At 37.8% G+C, this 18,385-nt stretch overlaps 3 protein-coding genes across 3 annotated transcripts; all 3 read right to left on the bottom strand.

The window, feature by feature from the left end:
* Nucleotides 1–3,732: 3,732 nt before the first annotated feature.
* Nucleotides 3,733–4,422, bottom strand: MELLADRAFT_111524 (uncharacterized protein; the record flags this gene model as incomplete). The annotated part of the gene is made up of 2 exons (XM_007415822.1): nucleotides 3,733–4,217; nucleotides 4,392–4,422. 2 exons carry the CDS (start codon nucleotides 4,420–4,422, stop codon nucleotides 3,733–3,735), a joined length of 516 nt encoding a protein of 171 aa, XP_007415884.1.
* An 801-nt stretch (nucleotides 4,423–5,223) lies between these two features.
* Nucleotides 5,224–5,658, bottom strand: MELLADRAFT_39521 (uncharacterized protein; the record flags this gene model as incomplete). The annotated part of the gene is made up of 3 exons (XM_007415821.1): nucleotides 5,224–5,346; nucleotides 5,426–5,539; nucleotides 5,623–5,658. The coding sequence occupies 3 exons, from the start codon at nucleotides 5,656–5,658 to the stop codon at nucleotides 5,224–5,226; spliced, it is 273 nt and encodes a 90-aa protein (XP_007415883.1).
* Nucleotides 5,659–10,386: 4,728 nt separating this feature from the next.
* Nucleotides 10,387–11,718, bottom strand: MELLADRAFT_67529 (uncharacterized protein; the record flags this gene model as incomplete). The annotated part of the gene is made up of 3 exons (XM_007415820.1): nucleotides 10,387–11,072; nucleotides 11,138–11,200; nucleotides 11,289–11,718. 3 exons carry the CDS (start codon nucleotides 11,716–11,718, stop codon nucleotides 10,387–10,389), a joined length of 1,179 nt encoding a protein of 392 aa, XP_007415882.1.
* Nucleotides 11,719–18,385: the final 6,667 nt, after the last annotated feature.

Here is an 18,385-nt window from a genome sequence, read left to right as displayed (position 1 = left end):
CCATCTTTTCTATACTCTCACTTGCAGCACCAATCTTAATTTCAATCTTTTCATTCAATCCATCAATCTCAGAATCTTTCCAAAACTTCCTACACCAATCTTCCAAGTAAGGTTCATATTCTAAACTGATGACTTTCTCAACTGATTTAATACTACCGAACAAAGCCGTGATCGTACCGGTAAACATTCCGACTTCTAAGACTCTTTTAGGTTGAATGATATCGATTAAGAATTTGTAGAATCCTGCTTCGTATAAGTTGGATGACATGGCTGGCATTAATCTTGAGGTGGTCGAACCGGTTTCGTGTAATGATTTCCAATCTGTTTCATTGGCTCCTGTGATGATCTTTTTGATGAGTTTTGTGGAAGTCGAATTCGGATCTGGTACATTTGAACTTTATCATATCAAATCAAAACCATTTTAGAATCTCAAATATCAATCATAGGTAAAGGGGAATGGGGTCATGAGGAAATTGATGAGATTGAGATTTACCATTTCTGAACATAAGATTCAAGTTGACTTGAAATTGTAAATGCTTCATCTAAAATCGAATTGATGTTACTCAAGTTAGTTTTTAAACTTTCTTGACTTTTTTCTTCTTTCCCATCTATCGAATTGATTTCTTTTAAAATCATTCCTTGGGCTACATTTATTAATTTAGCAATCCTATCAGAATGATGTGAACAAACTTCGAAAACTAATGGCATTTTTGAAAAAAGGAAAAAGGTTTAGGTAAATAGATTCGAGAATGAGATTGTAGAAGGAATTATCTTTCAGGCTTAAATTGGGATGTCAAGATGAAAAAAGGAATAAAGATTTCAGAAGCTCCTGAGCGGAGTACCGAGTTTTATAGGTTTTGATTTTGGTACGGTAGAACTGTGAAGAATGATGGAGATAAGAATTTGCAGATGAGTTTGGTATGAGTTTGGTTGGATGACGTCTTAGCTTGAGCAAGAAGTTTGGTTCCATGAATAGATTGACCATTTTACTTCCATCCTTACTCGGAAGTTGGATTCACCAAGCTGCTTCTTATGCAAGTCTTATGACCATCGCCTTCAAAGTATTCAAAACAATCGGCTAATCTCACTCACATTCTTTAAAAATTTCTCATCTGCTGCATACGCTTGCAAAACTCATTCATGTCTCTCTTTATTATCTGACTTTTTCGGCTATATCGAATGTGATTTGTCTATTTATCTTGGATGTGAATCCTTGTATGTATGTTTTTTTTGGTAATCGTTTGTCTCAATTTGTTCTCGATCTTACTTTTGATTGAGTTATGAATCACAAATTGATTTGGAATGCAATCTTCATCCGAATATCTTTCTCGATTCTTCAACCAAACTTTTTCCTTAAAATAGGTTCGTATTAGTAAGCTTCATGAGCTTGTAAATATCATCAATATATATATAGATTTTAGCTTGTTTTTTTCGAAATACTCTCAAGTTTCTTTAAATCTGCTATCTTAAGTCTCCTATCCCATCTATCTTCACATATATATATTTTCATTTTCCAAACAATAATCAATTTTGAACAATCTTCATTACCAAAAAAAAGGAAAGAAATGAATCTCGAATTTTTACATGAAACAAACTTCAAAACAAGCATGACATATGGGGTGATTTAGGGTGATTTAATCTTTGGTGAAGATGTATTTTTGATATGTACCTAAATATAAAACAAAAACAATGAGAACCAGAAGAGTAATTCAATTCTTGACGTCATATTAGTAATCAGATCTATGGTGCAGACCGTGTTGTAGTGATGCTATTTGGTATATATAAAGACAAAGGCTCTATCTATTCTCACTTGTACCCTTTCTCTTTTCCTTGCCGGTTTCTTTCCATGACTTTTTGAGGAGGTTTGTTGCTTGCTCATCTATAGGTCATTGAGATTGTTATCTCACTAGTTAATAACTAGTTCACTTCCTCAGCCTTATAGCCAACTCACAATTAAGATGATTCCAAGAGGATATCATAACGGGATCGCGATATTCCAATCCTCTCTGTTTACTTAATCAGACCCACACCCTAGGACGGCTTAAGAGGCCTTAAGCACCTTGATTGTAAACGGATGGTAAATAATTCAATCATCTTGAGGAATCCTCTCTCACAGCCTGATCCAATCTCCTGTGTGATCCACGAGCCTGAACCACTTCAAGCTCCTGGACAGCCTTTGCACTCCTCAAGAACCACCAAGCCACTCAAAGCACATCCTGAATATACTGAAGCTGAGCTCTTTGGTCAAAAATGCAGCAAATATAGCCAAACTGGGCATGATACTTGTACTTGCCCTCATGCGAGATGAATTAGGGGGGCTCAATTCAAAATATTTGTGGCCCTTTTTTAAAAAATTGGGGAAAGTTTTTTACGGTACCGTGCTGTAAAAACTTTTCCCAATTCATAAAAACGGACCGTAAAAATTTCTTTCGGATCTCCTTCTGAGCAGCAAATTTACGCAAATTTGCGTAAATTTACTGCTCAAAAAAATTTGGGATGTCGTATAACTTTTCCCAATTGCATAAAATTTTGCGTAAATTTTATGCAATTGGGAAAAGTTTTTTACGAAAAAATTAGTAAAATTTTTTGACTTGAGCCCCCCTATTATCTTGAATTAGCTCCCTTGAGCAAACAATCAATAAAAGGTTCATTTCATTATGCATTTTTAATCCAGATGTCTATGATGTATGTAATTTTTGTTGACACAAAATCATAAAGACAGTGTTTGATCCTGTTTAGGTCAGTATCATCTTTTATGATACGAATGTTTCTCTTTGACCTTATGATTGCTACACGGTCAGATCATAATAATCACTCACAGAATTGAGAAACAAGTTCACAATATTCTTCAAGTTCTTCAAGGAATATGTCTTCAAACCTTACAGTATGACAACATACTCCTCAAAATTTCTTGGTTGCTCAAGAATTAAAAACTCTTACATTGAACTTCTGAACTTTTCATTTATCTACTCTGGTGAAGTCACTGTCTAGCAACACTCGGACCTCAACGTAATCTACCGTAGCGTGGTGGAAGTTCCATAACGCTACGGTAGACCACTGTAAGTACCTACCGCGCCGTACCGTTAAGTGCAGACCACCGTATTCAGAAGTCCACTTTGGTACGGTCTCATCGTAACACGCCGTACCGCAACCGCGATTTTTGGCTCAAATAATGGTCATAACGGTGGAATTTTTTAAAAAAATGTACAAGAAGTTAAATTTCACATATAGTTATAATGGAATTTAAACGAGAGACAAGAAATAGATAAACGAGAGACAAGAAGTAGATGAACAAGAGTAGAGTGAAAATTTGACTAGACAGTCTAGTCAAAACAAAATGAATTGAAATGTTAGACATTCTGGGGCCAGAATTCTGATAGATTTCATCTCAAGTTAAACTTATGGGGCACTTATTCTTTCAATCCAATCAAAATGACCACATCATAAACATTGATTCATGAATTTTATAAGAGAAAGCAGGGGATAACACATTCAAAACCAAATAAAGAAATAAAACATGTCAACACACTCAAAAAAACAATGAAACAAAAGAAAACAAACTTTTTCCAAGAGATTATTTTGTCAAAACATTGTATGAATGCATTATCAGGTACTGTTCAAATGTATTGTACCCTGAATGTTGACAATCAATAGAGAGATCCTGTAAAGTTTTCCAGAAAAATAAAGAGCAAGATTGGTTGCGTTTCCTTGCCATGAAAAAACCTTTTCCAATCATCTTTTGAACCCTCCGGCAACAGCTATCTTCCACAGAGTGCCCATACGGATCAGGAAGTCAACAAAGCAATGAAAATCACTTTTACCATGCTTTATTTCTTCAGCACTTTGATCACCTTCATCAAGAGGATGGAATGTCACCTTGATCTCTTTGGCCAGGTTGATGTCATTAGTTTGAGCTACATCTGTGATAGTATTTTTAGGAGTGTTTCCAAACTCTTTCTCTGCCTGTTTGGAAAGTTGTTGTGCATGGTTCACTCTTTCTTCCATATTCTGTTGGATGAATGGGATCTTCAGACCACTTGATTGGTTTGCTATGTGACTAGATGGTACATCTGTCATCATTGGATGAGTAACTTGAGAGAGCATCGGGGCACCTGAAGCCTCATAGTAACCCAAAAGCACAACTGCAATGATGATTGTTTGGAATTTCATGATGGAGTTTTCTGGTTGGGATTGTGCAAAGTTAGCTACAGTGATTCCTTTTGATCCAGAAAATTGAACCAAACAAAACTGACAGTGTTAATTGAGACCTCTACTTCAATATGTTTGAAATTTGTGTTACTTTCCAAAAATGATTTGTGATTTGAAGCCCACCTGGAAACAAATGATCGAAAAAAGATGAAAGATCCATGATCAGAATAGGCCTTACTAACTATCTTTTCCTTGTTGAACACAGTTGAACATTATTTACAATCTAAACACAAAGATTATCAAAGAAATAAAAGACTAACCAATAATGATTTTGAAGGAAACTTTGAGCTCTGAAAGCACAATGATTGGGGGTTTATATAGTAGACCTCAGGGTAACTGGCGCATAAACTCAGAACTCTGACAATCTTCCAAACCCGCATTATTCTAGACTAATTTTATCTCCTCACTTCACATTGCTCTTGAATCTCAGTCTTGTAAGAATTATTATTAATGAACAGTTCCTCAGAACCTGACTGTAGTTCCACTGTGCACAGTCTCAGATACTTCAAACTGCTTGAGCCGCAGGCATATATGGTGAGATGACAAAAGTGCAGAGTTGCATGAACATTTCCAGGCGGGGAACTCATGATCGGATACTCTTGTTAAGACAACACTTGTAACATATATCATCTGCATACGCTGAATATAAGAGCAAAACCAGATCATATTGTGATGATGTAGGTTGCGACACGAGGGTGAAACAGTCAGTGCGTGTGTGTCACTCGGACAGACTGCGGTAACAGCGCCAAGACAGATAGATTATGAAGGTTTGAGCCAGAGATTGTCAAGAATGTTCATTTTGAGGGTATCGGAGTTGATAAATGGGTTATTGATTACAGAGATTGACATCATTTACATTGGAAGCATCCACTTTAATGAGGACGAGCTTATGTGGAAAGAATCACTATCCGACTACATACAATTAAAGGCCACTTAAGCCGTCCTAGGGTGTGGGGGGGTCTGATTAGTTATAAACCATGGGGGGTCGAGATAGCGTGCTTATATGATATCTTTTTAAACTAATCGATTCCGGTTCATTTCATTCTCTTCATCAATCTTTTTCTCTAATCTTTTGTTCTTTGAATCTTTAAGTTCTTTTAAATCTCTTTCAAGTTCAAATTTATTACGAGGAGGAATCTATTCGACAAAAAAAAAGAAACCATTTCATCAGTTTGATAAATCAAAGTGATTTTTCAATAATCTAAATTAACTTAACTGGTTCGTTTTCTTTAATTTTTAAAAAATCATTCTTATCAGGTAAAACGTATTTTCTATACCAATCTGGATCACCATAATGGATCATAATCCCAATTGGAAAAAATACATACATCTAGAAATCAAGTCAATCAATCAATTCAGTTCACAATCAATCGACCAATCGATCTCTTCTATCTAACATCAAAATAAACTTACACCAAATTTGATTAATTCTAAATTAGGTCCTGCCATTGTGTTGAAGTTTTGTAAATTGTCTCCAGAAGGTTGATAATGGATAACCTTCCTCGTTCGTTTTTCGCTTGTTTGATTCGTTGAAATGAAACCTTCAGAATCGTATCATGCTCGGTTTGGGTCGTGTTGTCATACAGCCTATTTAAACTTTCCTTTCACAGACATGTCACAGCCTTCGAGTTTTTACCTACCAGGACTTAAGTTACTTAACTTAAGCCCTGAAGCCCAGCCGCATCCGCGCCCTCGCAGGGAGGATCTTTGGCCTGAGATTACCAACTTTTCTGCTTTTGCCTTCACCGCCCATTTTGAGGGCTTCAGACCTCAAGAAAATCTGGATCCAGTTCACCACCTATTCTTCAAGGTCTTGGGTTTCTCCTTGAGTGTTCTGCTTTAAATGTGACGATATCAATTTCTGTCATACCTCATTTTGGACGCTCCAACAACTGTACAACAAAAATTCACTTCAATCCTATTGGATTATGAAAAAGAGACACAAAATACAACACTTGAGTTGGTTTGCAATATGAAAGCTGTGGTGAAAAAATCTAGCACATGTGGAAAGATCTAAAGAAGGTTTTTTGGAGCTAGAATCCCATTTCCATGAGCTTTGAAGCACTGAGCACAAGCAGTATGGAAGACAAGAGTGCAAATAAAATGGGTATACTCACACCCAAAGTCCAAGATCAACTGTGATACCCTTTACAGGTGTGCAGGCATGGTTGGACAATTAGTTAAACTTTGCCAGGACCTCAAATTCCTCAACCCTAAAAAATTCTCTGGTAATCTCTTGAGTTTTGCATCTGGAGGAAACCTTTAGACTTGTCTTGTCTCCATCATTTTGTCACAGTATTTGTATGACTATACTACCACATGAATTGCAATATGACAACAGTCATGATACCTATGAAATCTAGTGCAATTGGGTACACCTTTTGTACTGGATAGCAGAGGTTACCGGATTCCAGAGTCAAAATCTCCTCAGGAGCCCAACTTAGTGGACCAAATTTCAATTGTACATCCGGAAATACCAGAGTTTTGAGGAGAAGATTCAATTTCTTCTGGATTGCAAAAATTTGACTGTATTGGTTTTTGCTCGCCCAAGTTTTCTTATTTCAATGATATTTCTTTGTTGATAGTATTACAAGGTCAATATGATTCTTTATCTTGGACCTCATTCATTTAGAAATCATGAATTTTTCTACATCATCACTCTTTTCTATTACATTAAGTAAAAGTCAATGCCTGATAAGAATATGAAGACAAAGATTTATGGCTACTTCTCACCAAAGGCATGACATGGTAAGTTATTTCCATTGGAGCTAGGAGGGTAAGGGGAGGCTAGGTGCACATGTAAACGGTACATACACTAGACAGTTGTGGAGGTTTAAGATACAGAAGAGACAGAAGGAAACATTTCATCCTGTCTTCTAACAATCCTTACCTGCACCAAGGCTCTATGTCTTTTAGAAGCCATAAATATCATCTTTAGCACCCACCCACCATCCCTAGGCTAGGAAAGACCTCTCTTCTGGCACCTTTTCAGGCACCTTACGTAGTTTCAGAGCACAGAGCAAACCAGGGGCTAGACAACTGAGGGCTTATCTTTGACTGAGTGCTTCAAACATAAGCCCTCAGTGGCCCCGGGACCCCTCCTTGCTTGAGACACCCCTTCACACTACTCTAAACTTATGATAACCTAGGTCGAGGGTAGCATAAGGCTGAGATACCAATGAATAGAGAAGAAGAACTTGTAACCTAGTACTTACCTGGGCAGTAGAGATGGATCTGATGGTATTGATAAATACACTATGATGATAAAATTGGAGTTAATTTTTGATTGAGCTTGATTCAATTTAAGATGAAGAGTGATCAGATGGTAGTTTGAACATAATGATGATCAGATGAAAAACTTTGAAGGAAACTGAGATAGATGAATGAATTGAGTAAGCGAGCAATCTTGTTCAATATGGATGGAAAATTGATGATGAGAGATCAAAAAGAACTGATGATACATAATTTGAGTTTGGTTTTAAGTTACCACAGATTATATCTGTACCAAAATCATTTGGGGTTTCCAATCTTTACTATGGTATTGGGTCACTGGAAACATGTCACTTAAATTGTGGTGTACACAATTGAGCAGCAACCAACTGGGGTCTTACTATTAGCCATCCTTTTTGACATTGATGATGAATTGATGTTTCTTAAATGAACTCAACTTATGTGTTTAATGTTTTGCTTAGCAATATGCAAGAGAAAGAGCCTTATTTGGACTTGTTTCACTCCAGTGTGTGAGTCAACATCAAGTAATGTTGCATTAAATCCTCATGTTTTCTGAATTCTAGTATGCTTCTCTTGCTTCTGTAATCTTAGATTATCCCAGCAGAAAACATGTTGGCTGATTGTAGTATGTTTAATTACAGGTGCTTCACAGAGAGGGCATGTGCTTGGTTAGGGTTTATGGATGTGTTTCTGTTTTGGAGCAAATGAAGTCATATTTCAACATAGATTTTGATAAATCCTGAAGAAAGACAAATAAGTGATCTTGGCAAACTCACCTTCCAGAAATCATAGTTATATATATGGCTTGGGAAACATGACAATGCAACACAACACTCCCTCAAAACAAATTGTTTAAGACTTGATAGTGTTCCAAACTTGAGCAGGTACCCTGATTTCCATTCTTGAGAGGAAGAGGAGTGACAGGTGCAGCCAGGATATCACATATGGGTTGGTGATGACATCCCTAACACACACCAATTTGAAAGATGGGAAAAGAGGAAATTTTTCCATCTCTCTACCCATTCCAAATTCATCCTGCACTGGCACCCGGTAATCCTACAAGTGTAAATTTCTGCTTCTTTATTTTTCTTCAAAAATTTCAAATCATGTTACATTACATTATCAAGTCAAGTCTTATATGAAATGTCTAAATGTGAATGTGGTGACCATTGAAAACAAAGAATCAAGTACAACAATATCAATCAAAGAAAATGTTGGAAGCAGTTAGATTAGACAAAGAGAAGAGGTTTGCTCATGCTCTTAAACATGAAGAACAGGCAGAGGAACATGAACAGTCAGCAGGCTCTCGAGACCCTGTGATAAAGAACACTCCTCAATCCTCTCAACTGAACCGCATGGCAAACCTCCTACAACCTCAGGCAACCAGCAAGGGTTGAACAAGGAGGTGATAGCTATTGGCAAAGATCAAAGACAGGGTGATTGAGTTGAAGGCACTGATGGGGAAAAATGAGTAACTGGTTCATCAGAGGAGGAGGAGGATCAAGGCAAGAAGGGGGAAATGACAAAGAAAAAGAGGAAATCAAAGCGCAAAAGTCAAAAGAATACTTCATCTGACAAGGATGTTAGACAAAAAATCAATTCAATATTGTACACAGGGTTGATTGATATTGATCATGAGTTTCTTCTTGGTTCAACTTTAAGTTTCCCCTTCCTAGTTTTTTGATTTACAGTAGCAGGCCTGGGAAGGCTCCTGTGAGAGCCAAAGCAGTGGCCTATGGGCTCCTTTAATTATGCATGTCTCCATCATGCAATTCCAGTCCATGATTGTTCCATGTTGGACTACAATGGTAGACTACTAGGCGGCTCCTGCCAACAGGAATCAGGATAGATGTGCCTAGAGAAGTTATTCCTGGTAGCACAGGGAGAACTCATTTGAGTTGGCTGGAAGGTTAAATCAAAGAGACAGAAAATTGGACAGGTTGGAAGACTGCCAAACTTCTCTAGTGAATTTAGCAAGTTAGTTCCAGCATCACTATAGAAGCAGATCATATTTCTTGTTAAACCACCCACTTTGTTCTCTGAACTATATCATTCAAATCTCTTGCTCTCAGAAGCTGATACAAGATCAGAAATGCTCTCCTCATCTACTAGAATCTTCAGGAGCAACAGGTTCAACATGCAATGAACTGTCCTTAGTGTTTCCCTCTCAATCCTTGCTAGCCACACCAGCAATGGTATGTGACTCCATGAGGGACTGCTAAGATGATGACATAGCTCTGAACTGTTTTTTGAAGATTTTAGTCTTGTTAAATTGATTAATACTTTACAAGTTTAATTCCGTTCCCCAGGTTTCAGGAATGCAAGAAAGAGGGAGCCAGCCTTATTTCAGAATGTTTTTCTGAAGCACCCTGAACACTTAAGTAAGCATTGTGCTGATGTATCAACTTCCCCGGATTTGATCAAGCTTTTTTTGTTTCTGTAATCTTAGATTATCCCACCAGTAAACATGTTGGCTGATTGGATTTCTGTGTGCAGGTGCTCTACAGAGAGGGCATGTAATTCTTCGTGGTTGTTGGATGTGATTCTGTTTTAGGATGAATGGTATTAGGTTTCAATAAAAAATGTGACTGATACTTCATAAAAACAAATAAATGATCTTGGTAAACTCACCATCCAGCAGGCATAGTGAAATATATGGTTCGGGAAACATTCCAATGCGACACAACGCTCCCCCAAAACAAATTTGTTAAGACATATGGCGCACTCCGCATCAATTATGTTGTGTTGGTGTGTGTATGGTTGGTTTTTTGAGATGAGTTGGTATTTGCCCTTTTCTAAAGAAATCATGAATGTCAGCAGCCTGGACTGAAATATTTTCAGGAAACAGGAAAAATTGGGAAGCTAGCATGTTATTGAAGAGATCTCCAATAAGGGAAAAAACCGTGCAATAGTCATGCTGTGACCAATCGAGTGCAAGAAATTAACTTAAGCATCATACGGGTGAATCATAGGATAATTACCTCTTTTGATCCTTGAAGCCAGGTATCTTGAAGCGCCAGTAATGTATGGGCTTTCTGAATACAAAACACTGATCACAAACCTTTTGTCACTCGAGTACATTTCCCAATTATGAGATATATCATCGAATAACTCATATCTAATCGTATTATGTGCTTCAAAGCACTCGAGAATGTATCTGTAGTGATCCAATTTGACGGGCACTTCATATGTAAAAGGCGTAAGTAAGTTTGCAATGAAAGGATCGAGGTGCTCATTTGACAGGTATCGCTGAATTTGTTTTCTCTTCAGGGTACGATTGCCTCGGGTTTTTATTCTCTCAAAATATTCTTTGACTCTCTTATTTGATGAGCCAAATCGCCCACTGAGTGATTCTTTGATGTATTTCTTGGCGCTCTTGCGAAACGTATAAAGATGCAATAATACTTCCTCCATCCATTCCTCTTCTATTGTTTTATCTTCCCGCATCCCGATACCCTCGATACATCGTTCAGCCATTGATCTTGCTTTTTTGTCCCCAAGAGGGCAACTTGCTTGAAGTAAATCATCATAAACTTTCATGAATATCGGACTTCGCGGGGTTTGATCTGTTTCTTGACTCCGTGTACCAATATGGTACAGCAAATCCACTCGTTTCAAAGCTTCTTTTAGATCTAAAGACGATTTCAGTTTAGTTTTCTGTGCTGTTCCAATAAGCGCACACAGGAATAAAACTCACCATTAGGGATCCATGCGGCTGAGTACGACACAGAATTGACCATTGGAGAGAACAAATCCATTTCTGATGATTCGATCAATTTGTTGCACATACCATGTCAGGAACTGCAAGTCTACCGACATCAAATGATTCAATGCTATGAAAAACCTACTCTGTGTCAAATACAATGCCAATCCTACTCGTGAAAGAGCAGTCCCTTGAACCTCGCTCGAGCTCGCCGAGAGTACGTCGATGACTGGGTGATACATCTGAAATTTCTGAATCAAACCCAGCACCCAAACTCTATGGATCAAGTGATTCTCGTCGTGTTCAAAGAAATCGAGGGCCTGACCAATCACATCACATTCTATTGGAAACGGGTGTCTAGGCACAGGTTCCAAGATGAGCGTTAACGAACGGAACATTGATTCAAAACGATGGTCGTAGTAGTGTCCTCTGGCAAATGCGCCAAACAACTCCCAACTTTCAAGGTGTTTCTTTCTTCTGCTGCCCCATGAAAACATATTCCCATCGGCCATATCTTTGAGGTTCGTCATCGTCCTGAGCTGAATGCTATGGTCCATGGCCTCGAAGACAAACATGTTTTCCAATCTTTCTGATAGTTTTTCCTGGCTGTGATAGCATCTCAAAGGTTCATCTACTGTCCCGCGACCAAATCTTGAAGTTATGGATGATGCACAAAAGGAGCAGTCTGAGATGATGGTGCATATAGCACTTGGTAAAAGCAAACACAATAAGATTAGCATTCTGAATGGAATGAAGGAAAAATAATTTGATTCTGATTGGAGTTAATCAATAAGAATTGAATTCGTCAGAAAATTGGATTCTGCATGGGTTGAAGTGAGAAGACTTCGTACGATGAAGTAGGATGGTGTATCCTCGTTGAAATCCGATCCGACCTCGCATTAGAAGAAGAAAGTCATGTTTGAAGTGCTTTGTGTGAAACACCCGACGCGTTTGCTTTTCCCCGGAAGACATGAAACGATACAATAAAAATGTTCTCATTAGCCACCGGTGCATTAACACCCATTTTCTCAGAATACGAGTGGGACTAGTGCAAACTAGTAGTTAAGTTTGTTTCGACATGGGTGTTTTTGATTTGTGAGATTTGTTTGAGAGGTCACACAAGGCACGAATTGGTTCCAAAGCCCAGAAAGAGAGACTTGGTGGAGCCCGGGAATCAGGATGTAAGCCTTGCATAGGTGGTGCGCGCGATTTATAACGCTGACCAACAATGCCATCCCAAGCTCGAGTTGTCATGAACCTCATCTAGTCCTCCACCGTTCTCCATTTTTTGGTGCCCGCGGACCGGACCGAGTGCACTCAAAAAGGGGAGGGAAGAGTTGAAGATGGAACAGCAATCCAATCATCAAAAGGGAAAATCCAAAAAAACGGCTGAATCTTCACCATCAAGTTTCATTTTCCCCAAAAAGCAAACCCAACCCTAACTTCAATATGATGATGCATTCATCCAAATTTTTCCAAACATCTCTACACCATTCCTCAAAATAAGGTTCATATTCTCAACTAACCACTTTTTCAAGTCCTTTTTAGCTAGTGAAAATCATAATGTCACTGTACCTGTAAACATGCTGATGTCTAAAATGGTGGTAGGGTTATTGAAGTCACATAAAAATTTCATTGCCTGTCTCAACCAAGGCAATATGAAAGGCTTGAGGCCATTAACAAGTTTAGATATGAAGGTGTAAAGCCATAACCCTTGACAGAGGGTTTCCTCCCAGGAATAATACAAACTTAACAAAGTCCCTTGCTCCTTGCAAGGCCTTTGAGCACACCAATATTTTGACTTGAGCTGTAACTCCCTTGCAAGTCAGGTTGTGGGGGCGGGTCTTCCTTTTTAAAAAATTGCTCGACACCGTGAAAATTTGTCATTTCAACAAAAACCATTGTCTCATCAATACAATGAATATATTTTGTATCTATTCACAATGAATGTATTTGACTTGTGATCTTGTCCCAGCAGCAATTTGATTTCAAAAATTCAAAGTATCAAAATCAGATACACTATCAAGATGAAAATCCAAATTCATTGGCAAAAAGGTGATTAATTGGTGTGTGCTACAGGAGAACCTCCAATTTCAGAGTCTCTCAGCTCTCAAGGTCACAATCAACATCTAGAGTGGTCCCCTCCAACTGTTTTCATCAACTCAAATTTGGTCTTGGTGGTATGTTTCAAAAGGCGTGCCAACCCCCATTTTCGAATGATATTTTGTGCTGTTTCCCCAACCTAAGTTGCAAGTCAGTGTGGGCCCCAACCCCCGGCAGATTGGTTTTTCCAATTGGCAGGGCCAATGTTTTTCTGAGAGGCAGTAAAAATATTGAATAGCTGCAAGAAAATCAAGAATATGTATGCACAAAAATGTACAAACTTCACCTCAAAATTGATACTATATATTGTAGATGGGCTTTGGTGGTCTATCCCTATTGGAAATATCAACATTATGTGGTGATTGAAATTCAAGCAAGCCCAAGCCCCAGGAATCCCCAGGGTATTCAAAAGGGAACTCTGAGTACCCAGAGCATCCCTGCAAATCCCCTGGTTTTCCCATCCACCCAACAATTTCTGTTTGTAAGCTTGGTTGAATGACAGCCTGTGTCTCAGATTTAAAAACTGCACTGGAAAAAACAGGGTCAGTCCCTCTTCTGCCTTTTAAATAAAAGCAGCCAGGAACTTCAATTTTGGCATTTGGGGCTGAAGGCCTGACTTGCAAGGAGAAAGGAACTTTGTCAAGTTTAGGAATAATAGCAAGTGCTGATATCCCACGCTTCACACCTCATGAGTCAAACCTTGTTTTGTTTATGCAACAATCTTTAGAGTACAGTGAAATTCCTTTGTAAGCCTACACTACACAAGCATAATTTTTTATAAGCATCAAATCCCATCCAACCATTTTTGGTTGGTGGTAATTTTCCAAATACAAGCATATAAGCTTAAAGCATAAACTTTTGGAAGATATGCTTCTAAAAATGGGGGGTAGGCATGGGAATGGAAGCATTAAATCAAGCATTCTGGGCTCATATGCTCCTATTTGGCATGTGACAGACTGAAAATTTGACTCAGCCAAAGATAACCAGCTTCTTTTCCAATAGAAAGTCAGCTCATGTACCTGACACCTTGAGTGTTTCTCTTTTTTCATCATCCGATCTGTCTTCATCTGATGACGACGAAAATGGCAGTACTCAACTCAATGAGTGAGTCTTTCAAATCTCTTGATCTTTTCTTTTTTTCTCTCATCCTATTTATAATTACTTGATGTTGATTTTTCTTGATCTTGGTCTTTTGATTACTTCTCTCCCTAAGCAACTCCTCTGATTGAGTTTCAAATCATGTCTAATCACAACAACCTACATGAGCCACTCCAATTCTACAAGAAAAAATCAAGACCCTACATCACTTTCTATTTGTACTCTTGTCCCACAATACATGCTCCAAAATCTCTGCGTCTTTTTACACAAGACCCTTTAGGTTACAAATATTGATTCTGTGAACTTTCTTGCCTTGTATCAAGCACCTCCCATTCAAAAAAAATGGTCAAGCACTATTTTTTTCCTTAAGCATAGCATTTTCCTTGATTGGGGATTATGCACCTATTCAATAAGAAGCACATTTTATGTAAGCATAAGATTTCGCCCAACCATTGCAATGCTTATAAAGGAATTCCACTGTAGTCACTGTAAATGTCATTCAGTTTCACCAAGTGGGAAGGGGAAAATGATTAAGAGTGTAGTTTGTAATAAAAGGATCCCTCACTGCACACCTGAACCATAACACATACACTACATATTTCTGGCAGGCTTAGTCAATAGTTGCCCATCATATACATACAGGTCTGCTCACCGGACTAAATAAATCACATGTGATAAATCATGTAACTTTTTTTCCATTGACAAAATTGTCCCAACAATCCACTACATGTGTCATCACGGCTACTCAGGCAACATTCTTGTGGCCATTGGCCAGTAACACAAAGGGTGTTACATGAAGTTTGGTTGACAAAAATACATCAAAAATCTGAGTCAGTCATGTATGTAGCCAATCTTTGGAATGATTTTGTCAAGCTGAAAAAAGTTACAGCGTGTATTACATAAGATTCACCCATCCAGATGAGGACATAACTGAGCAAACATGTATGTACATGGTAGCTACCTATTCACTCAGCCTGCTGCACATATGTAGTGTGGGTGTCATGGCTCAGGTGTGCATTGATGGATCCTTTTATGACAAATGACACTGCTCATCATTTTCTCATTTCCACTTGGGGAAGTTGAATGATGTTCAAAGTGATTTGAACAGATTAAATCCTTTTTTTGACCACCCACCCACCCAACTTGGGGGCAGATCATGCTGACATCAACATCAAACACACTGCAACACAAAGTAGCAGACCTGTGCCTGGGTTTCCCCAAACAAACTTTAGACTCAGCCATAATGACAGGCCAAGGAACAGTATCTATACACAGAACATTAAAGGATGTTACATAGATGATCTAATCCTTTACTCCAGTGTACAAACCTTGGAGAATGGATCAATTCATGTTTTTATGAGTATGACAACAGTTCTGACATGAATTTGATTTGGGTTTGGTTTGTTCCAAAATCATACATTTTAAAACTTTTGTTGACTGTAAGTTAGAATCTAATATATAAATATGTCGAATGGACTCGCATGAAGGACCGTTCAGTACGGTTCGTTTGTTCTCTTGGGTCCGGTTCTTTTTGCCCCACGTCTCTTTTCATTTTTGCTTTTCAAATGTTTCATGCTTTTTATCCGTTTGTTCTTCTCTGCACCCACCTTTTGTGGCTGCTTTTCTTGCTCTCTGTAAAGGAGCCACGTTTGCGAAGCAACCTTTGTACTTTTGTTTCCACCGATTGTGTTCTTCTTTTTCAAGACCGGTAATTTTACGCTTCAATTGCAGTTTTGAACAACAACAACTTTGTTCATAGTTGTATCTAGCACACCAAAGGTGCATGTCCTCACTCAATGCCAATTTCAGGTCGATCGACATGGATTGTTCATCGATTTTAATATTTTGGTGCTCTTTGTTTTCTCTCTTCAAGAAAACACATTTCATTTACGTCTTCTCTTTGTCATTCAAAGTCCTTTTGATGACTTTTTAAATTTGCTTGCTTTTAAAAGTGAGGTGCATTTCAAATCACTGCCGGCGCCGCCTCACTTGTGCACTGCTTGTGGAGACCAATCCAGGCTATAAAATGGCCCATCTTTTGCTTACCATCATATCTCCACAGTTCCCCGCACTCTATGGACAACACTACTTTTGATATTTTATAATCCCTCATTGTAGCTGTCCTTGATTATTATTGCTTTTCTTATCTTGCACCAATCCTCAATTCCTCTTTCTTGTATTCCATTTCAACCGCGTAGATTCACATAAAAGATGAAACAACATGAAATTATTTCAATTTTCCTCTGCTCTACAGAATGAATCCTCAAATCACAATTTATGCAGTTTTTATCAGTTATAATCACAGCGCAAGTTGAATTTCAAGAAATTGTTACTTGTTGAAGACTTCACAACTTTTACTTCACACATGTAGCAGATATGTGGTGTTATAATTTCAGCTTTGTTTTCATCAACCAACATTAGGCTGGTGATGATTTACAATCTGAATTTATGATTCTTGCGACTTTCAACTTAATTAGTTTTCCGTTCCTCTTTTGAATTTCTGCGCTCTTGGTCAACATTTGTCAGTGCTCAGCAAGAGAGAAAGACAGAGATAGAGAGGTTCAAAGTCAAATAGCGATAAACATGTATTCAATTATTTTGTCTCACAGTGACGAGTGACGACTGTAAGATCAAACCCATTGATAAAGAAAAGTGGAGCAGGTATGAATGGGACACAGTACATGGACATCAAGAAGAAGAAGAGGCCCATCTTGGAATTTCTTTTCACTATAAAATGAGATAATTGACTTGATCCAATCCATGAAAGTAACTTGTTAATTTTCAGCCTCTCAGAGCAAAGAACACATTGAGGCTCATAATGATTACAAGAGAAATCAACTTGGCAGAAGGATTTGTAACCTCATTCTAATTTCTGAAGGAAAAATCATAAACATCCATCCATCCATACCCTATGAGATCTATCCATTCATCACAAAGAGAGTTGTGAAGTTGAATGTTATAATTTTGCTCCATTCATGATTCTCAGATACAAGATAATTTGGGAAATAATAACAAAAGTGAATTTTGATTGAGCTTCATTCACAAGTTTGTCTCAAGCAATTGACTTGAGACTGAGTTCAGATCTTCAACCACTTCTATCTTTTTGGAGTGAAGAATCAACTCTTGAAGTATTACATGAAACAAATTGAGTCCATTATTATTGTGTGGTTGAAGGAATAAGCAAATTTTATCTCTTTGTAGGAAACCATATTCTCAGATATCAATTTCTTAGACCTGGCTCAGTAAGTCTACATCAATAAGTGCCTTTCAATCAATCACAAAATTCTTCCACAAAAACAAAAAAATTGGTCAACACCAGAATGTAATTCACGTACTTGATTCAGAATGATTTCAATAAATGTCAAGTTATCACAATCCAGCTTATCCTCATGTTCCTGAATATGAACAACAAAATCAAACAATTGGTTCTTCTGATTCATATAATCATTGATCTCCACTATGGCAAAAAGTCTAGTGAAGATTATTTGAATTGCTGTTGAAAGAATGGATTCAACCACAGGGTTGACCTCAGAAATATGAATTCTGGATCATAAGTTTTTACTCCTATATACTATCATAGTGACAAAACAAACCTGAACATATATTTTTTGTTTAGATTATCAGTCACTGGTTTAGAAAATGTTGTTTGCCTAACAAATTTTGCATTGTGAGCCTTACTGGACAGAGACATTGAGACACTTAATAGTGCAGGGGGGTGATGAACATCATCTGTTCAAGTGTTATCTTTCTTTACAGATCTTCAACACTAATGTTTCCCTAATCTTGTCCATTTTGTCAGGGAATAACAATGATAAAGCATGATTTTGTGTGGCAAGTTTCAATATCATTGTATGACCATTCATGGTTCATGTAGTGTGATAGAAATATTTTGTAATATTACTTGTTTGTGGCACACTTTCATCAAGTTTAAACAATAGCGTTTCATGTAATTACCCATTTTGTCCCATGCCATATTGGTGTGGCCAGTTGAATGCCTTGCAAGGATGGGTTTAGGAATGTGTATGGGTTTTATTCAGTCTT

Source organism: Melampsora larici-populina, assembly GCF_000204055.1.
Source record: "Melampsora larici-populina 98AG31 unplaced genomic scaffold MELLAscaffold_54, whole genome shotgun sequence".
Classification (NCBI taxonomy): domain Eukaryota; kingdom Fungi; phylum Basidiomycota; class Pucciniomycetes; order Pucciniales; family Melampsoraceae; genus Melampsora; species Melampsora laricis-populina.
Note: the sequence above shows the minus strand (reverse complement) of the source record. Positions and strands in the feature narration are given on the sequence as shown.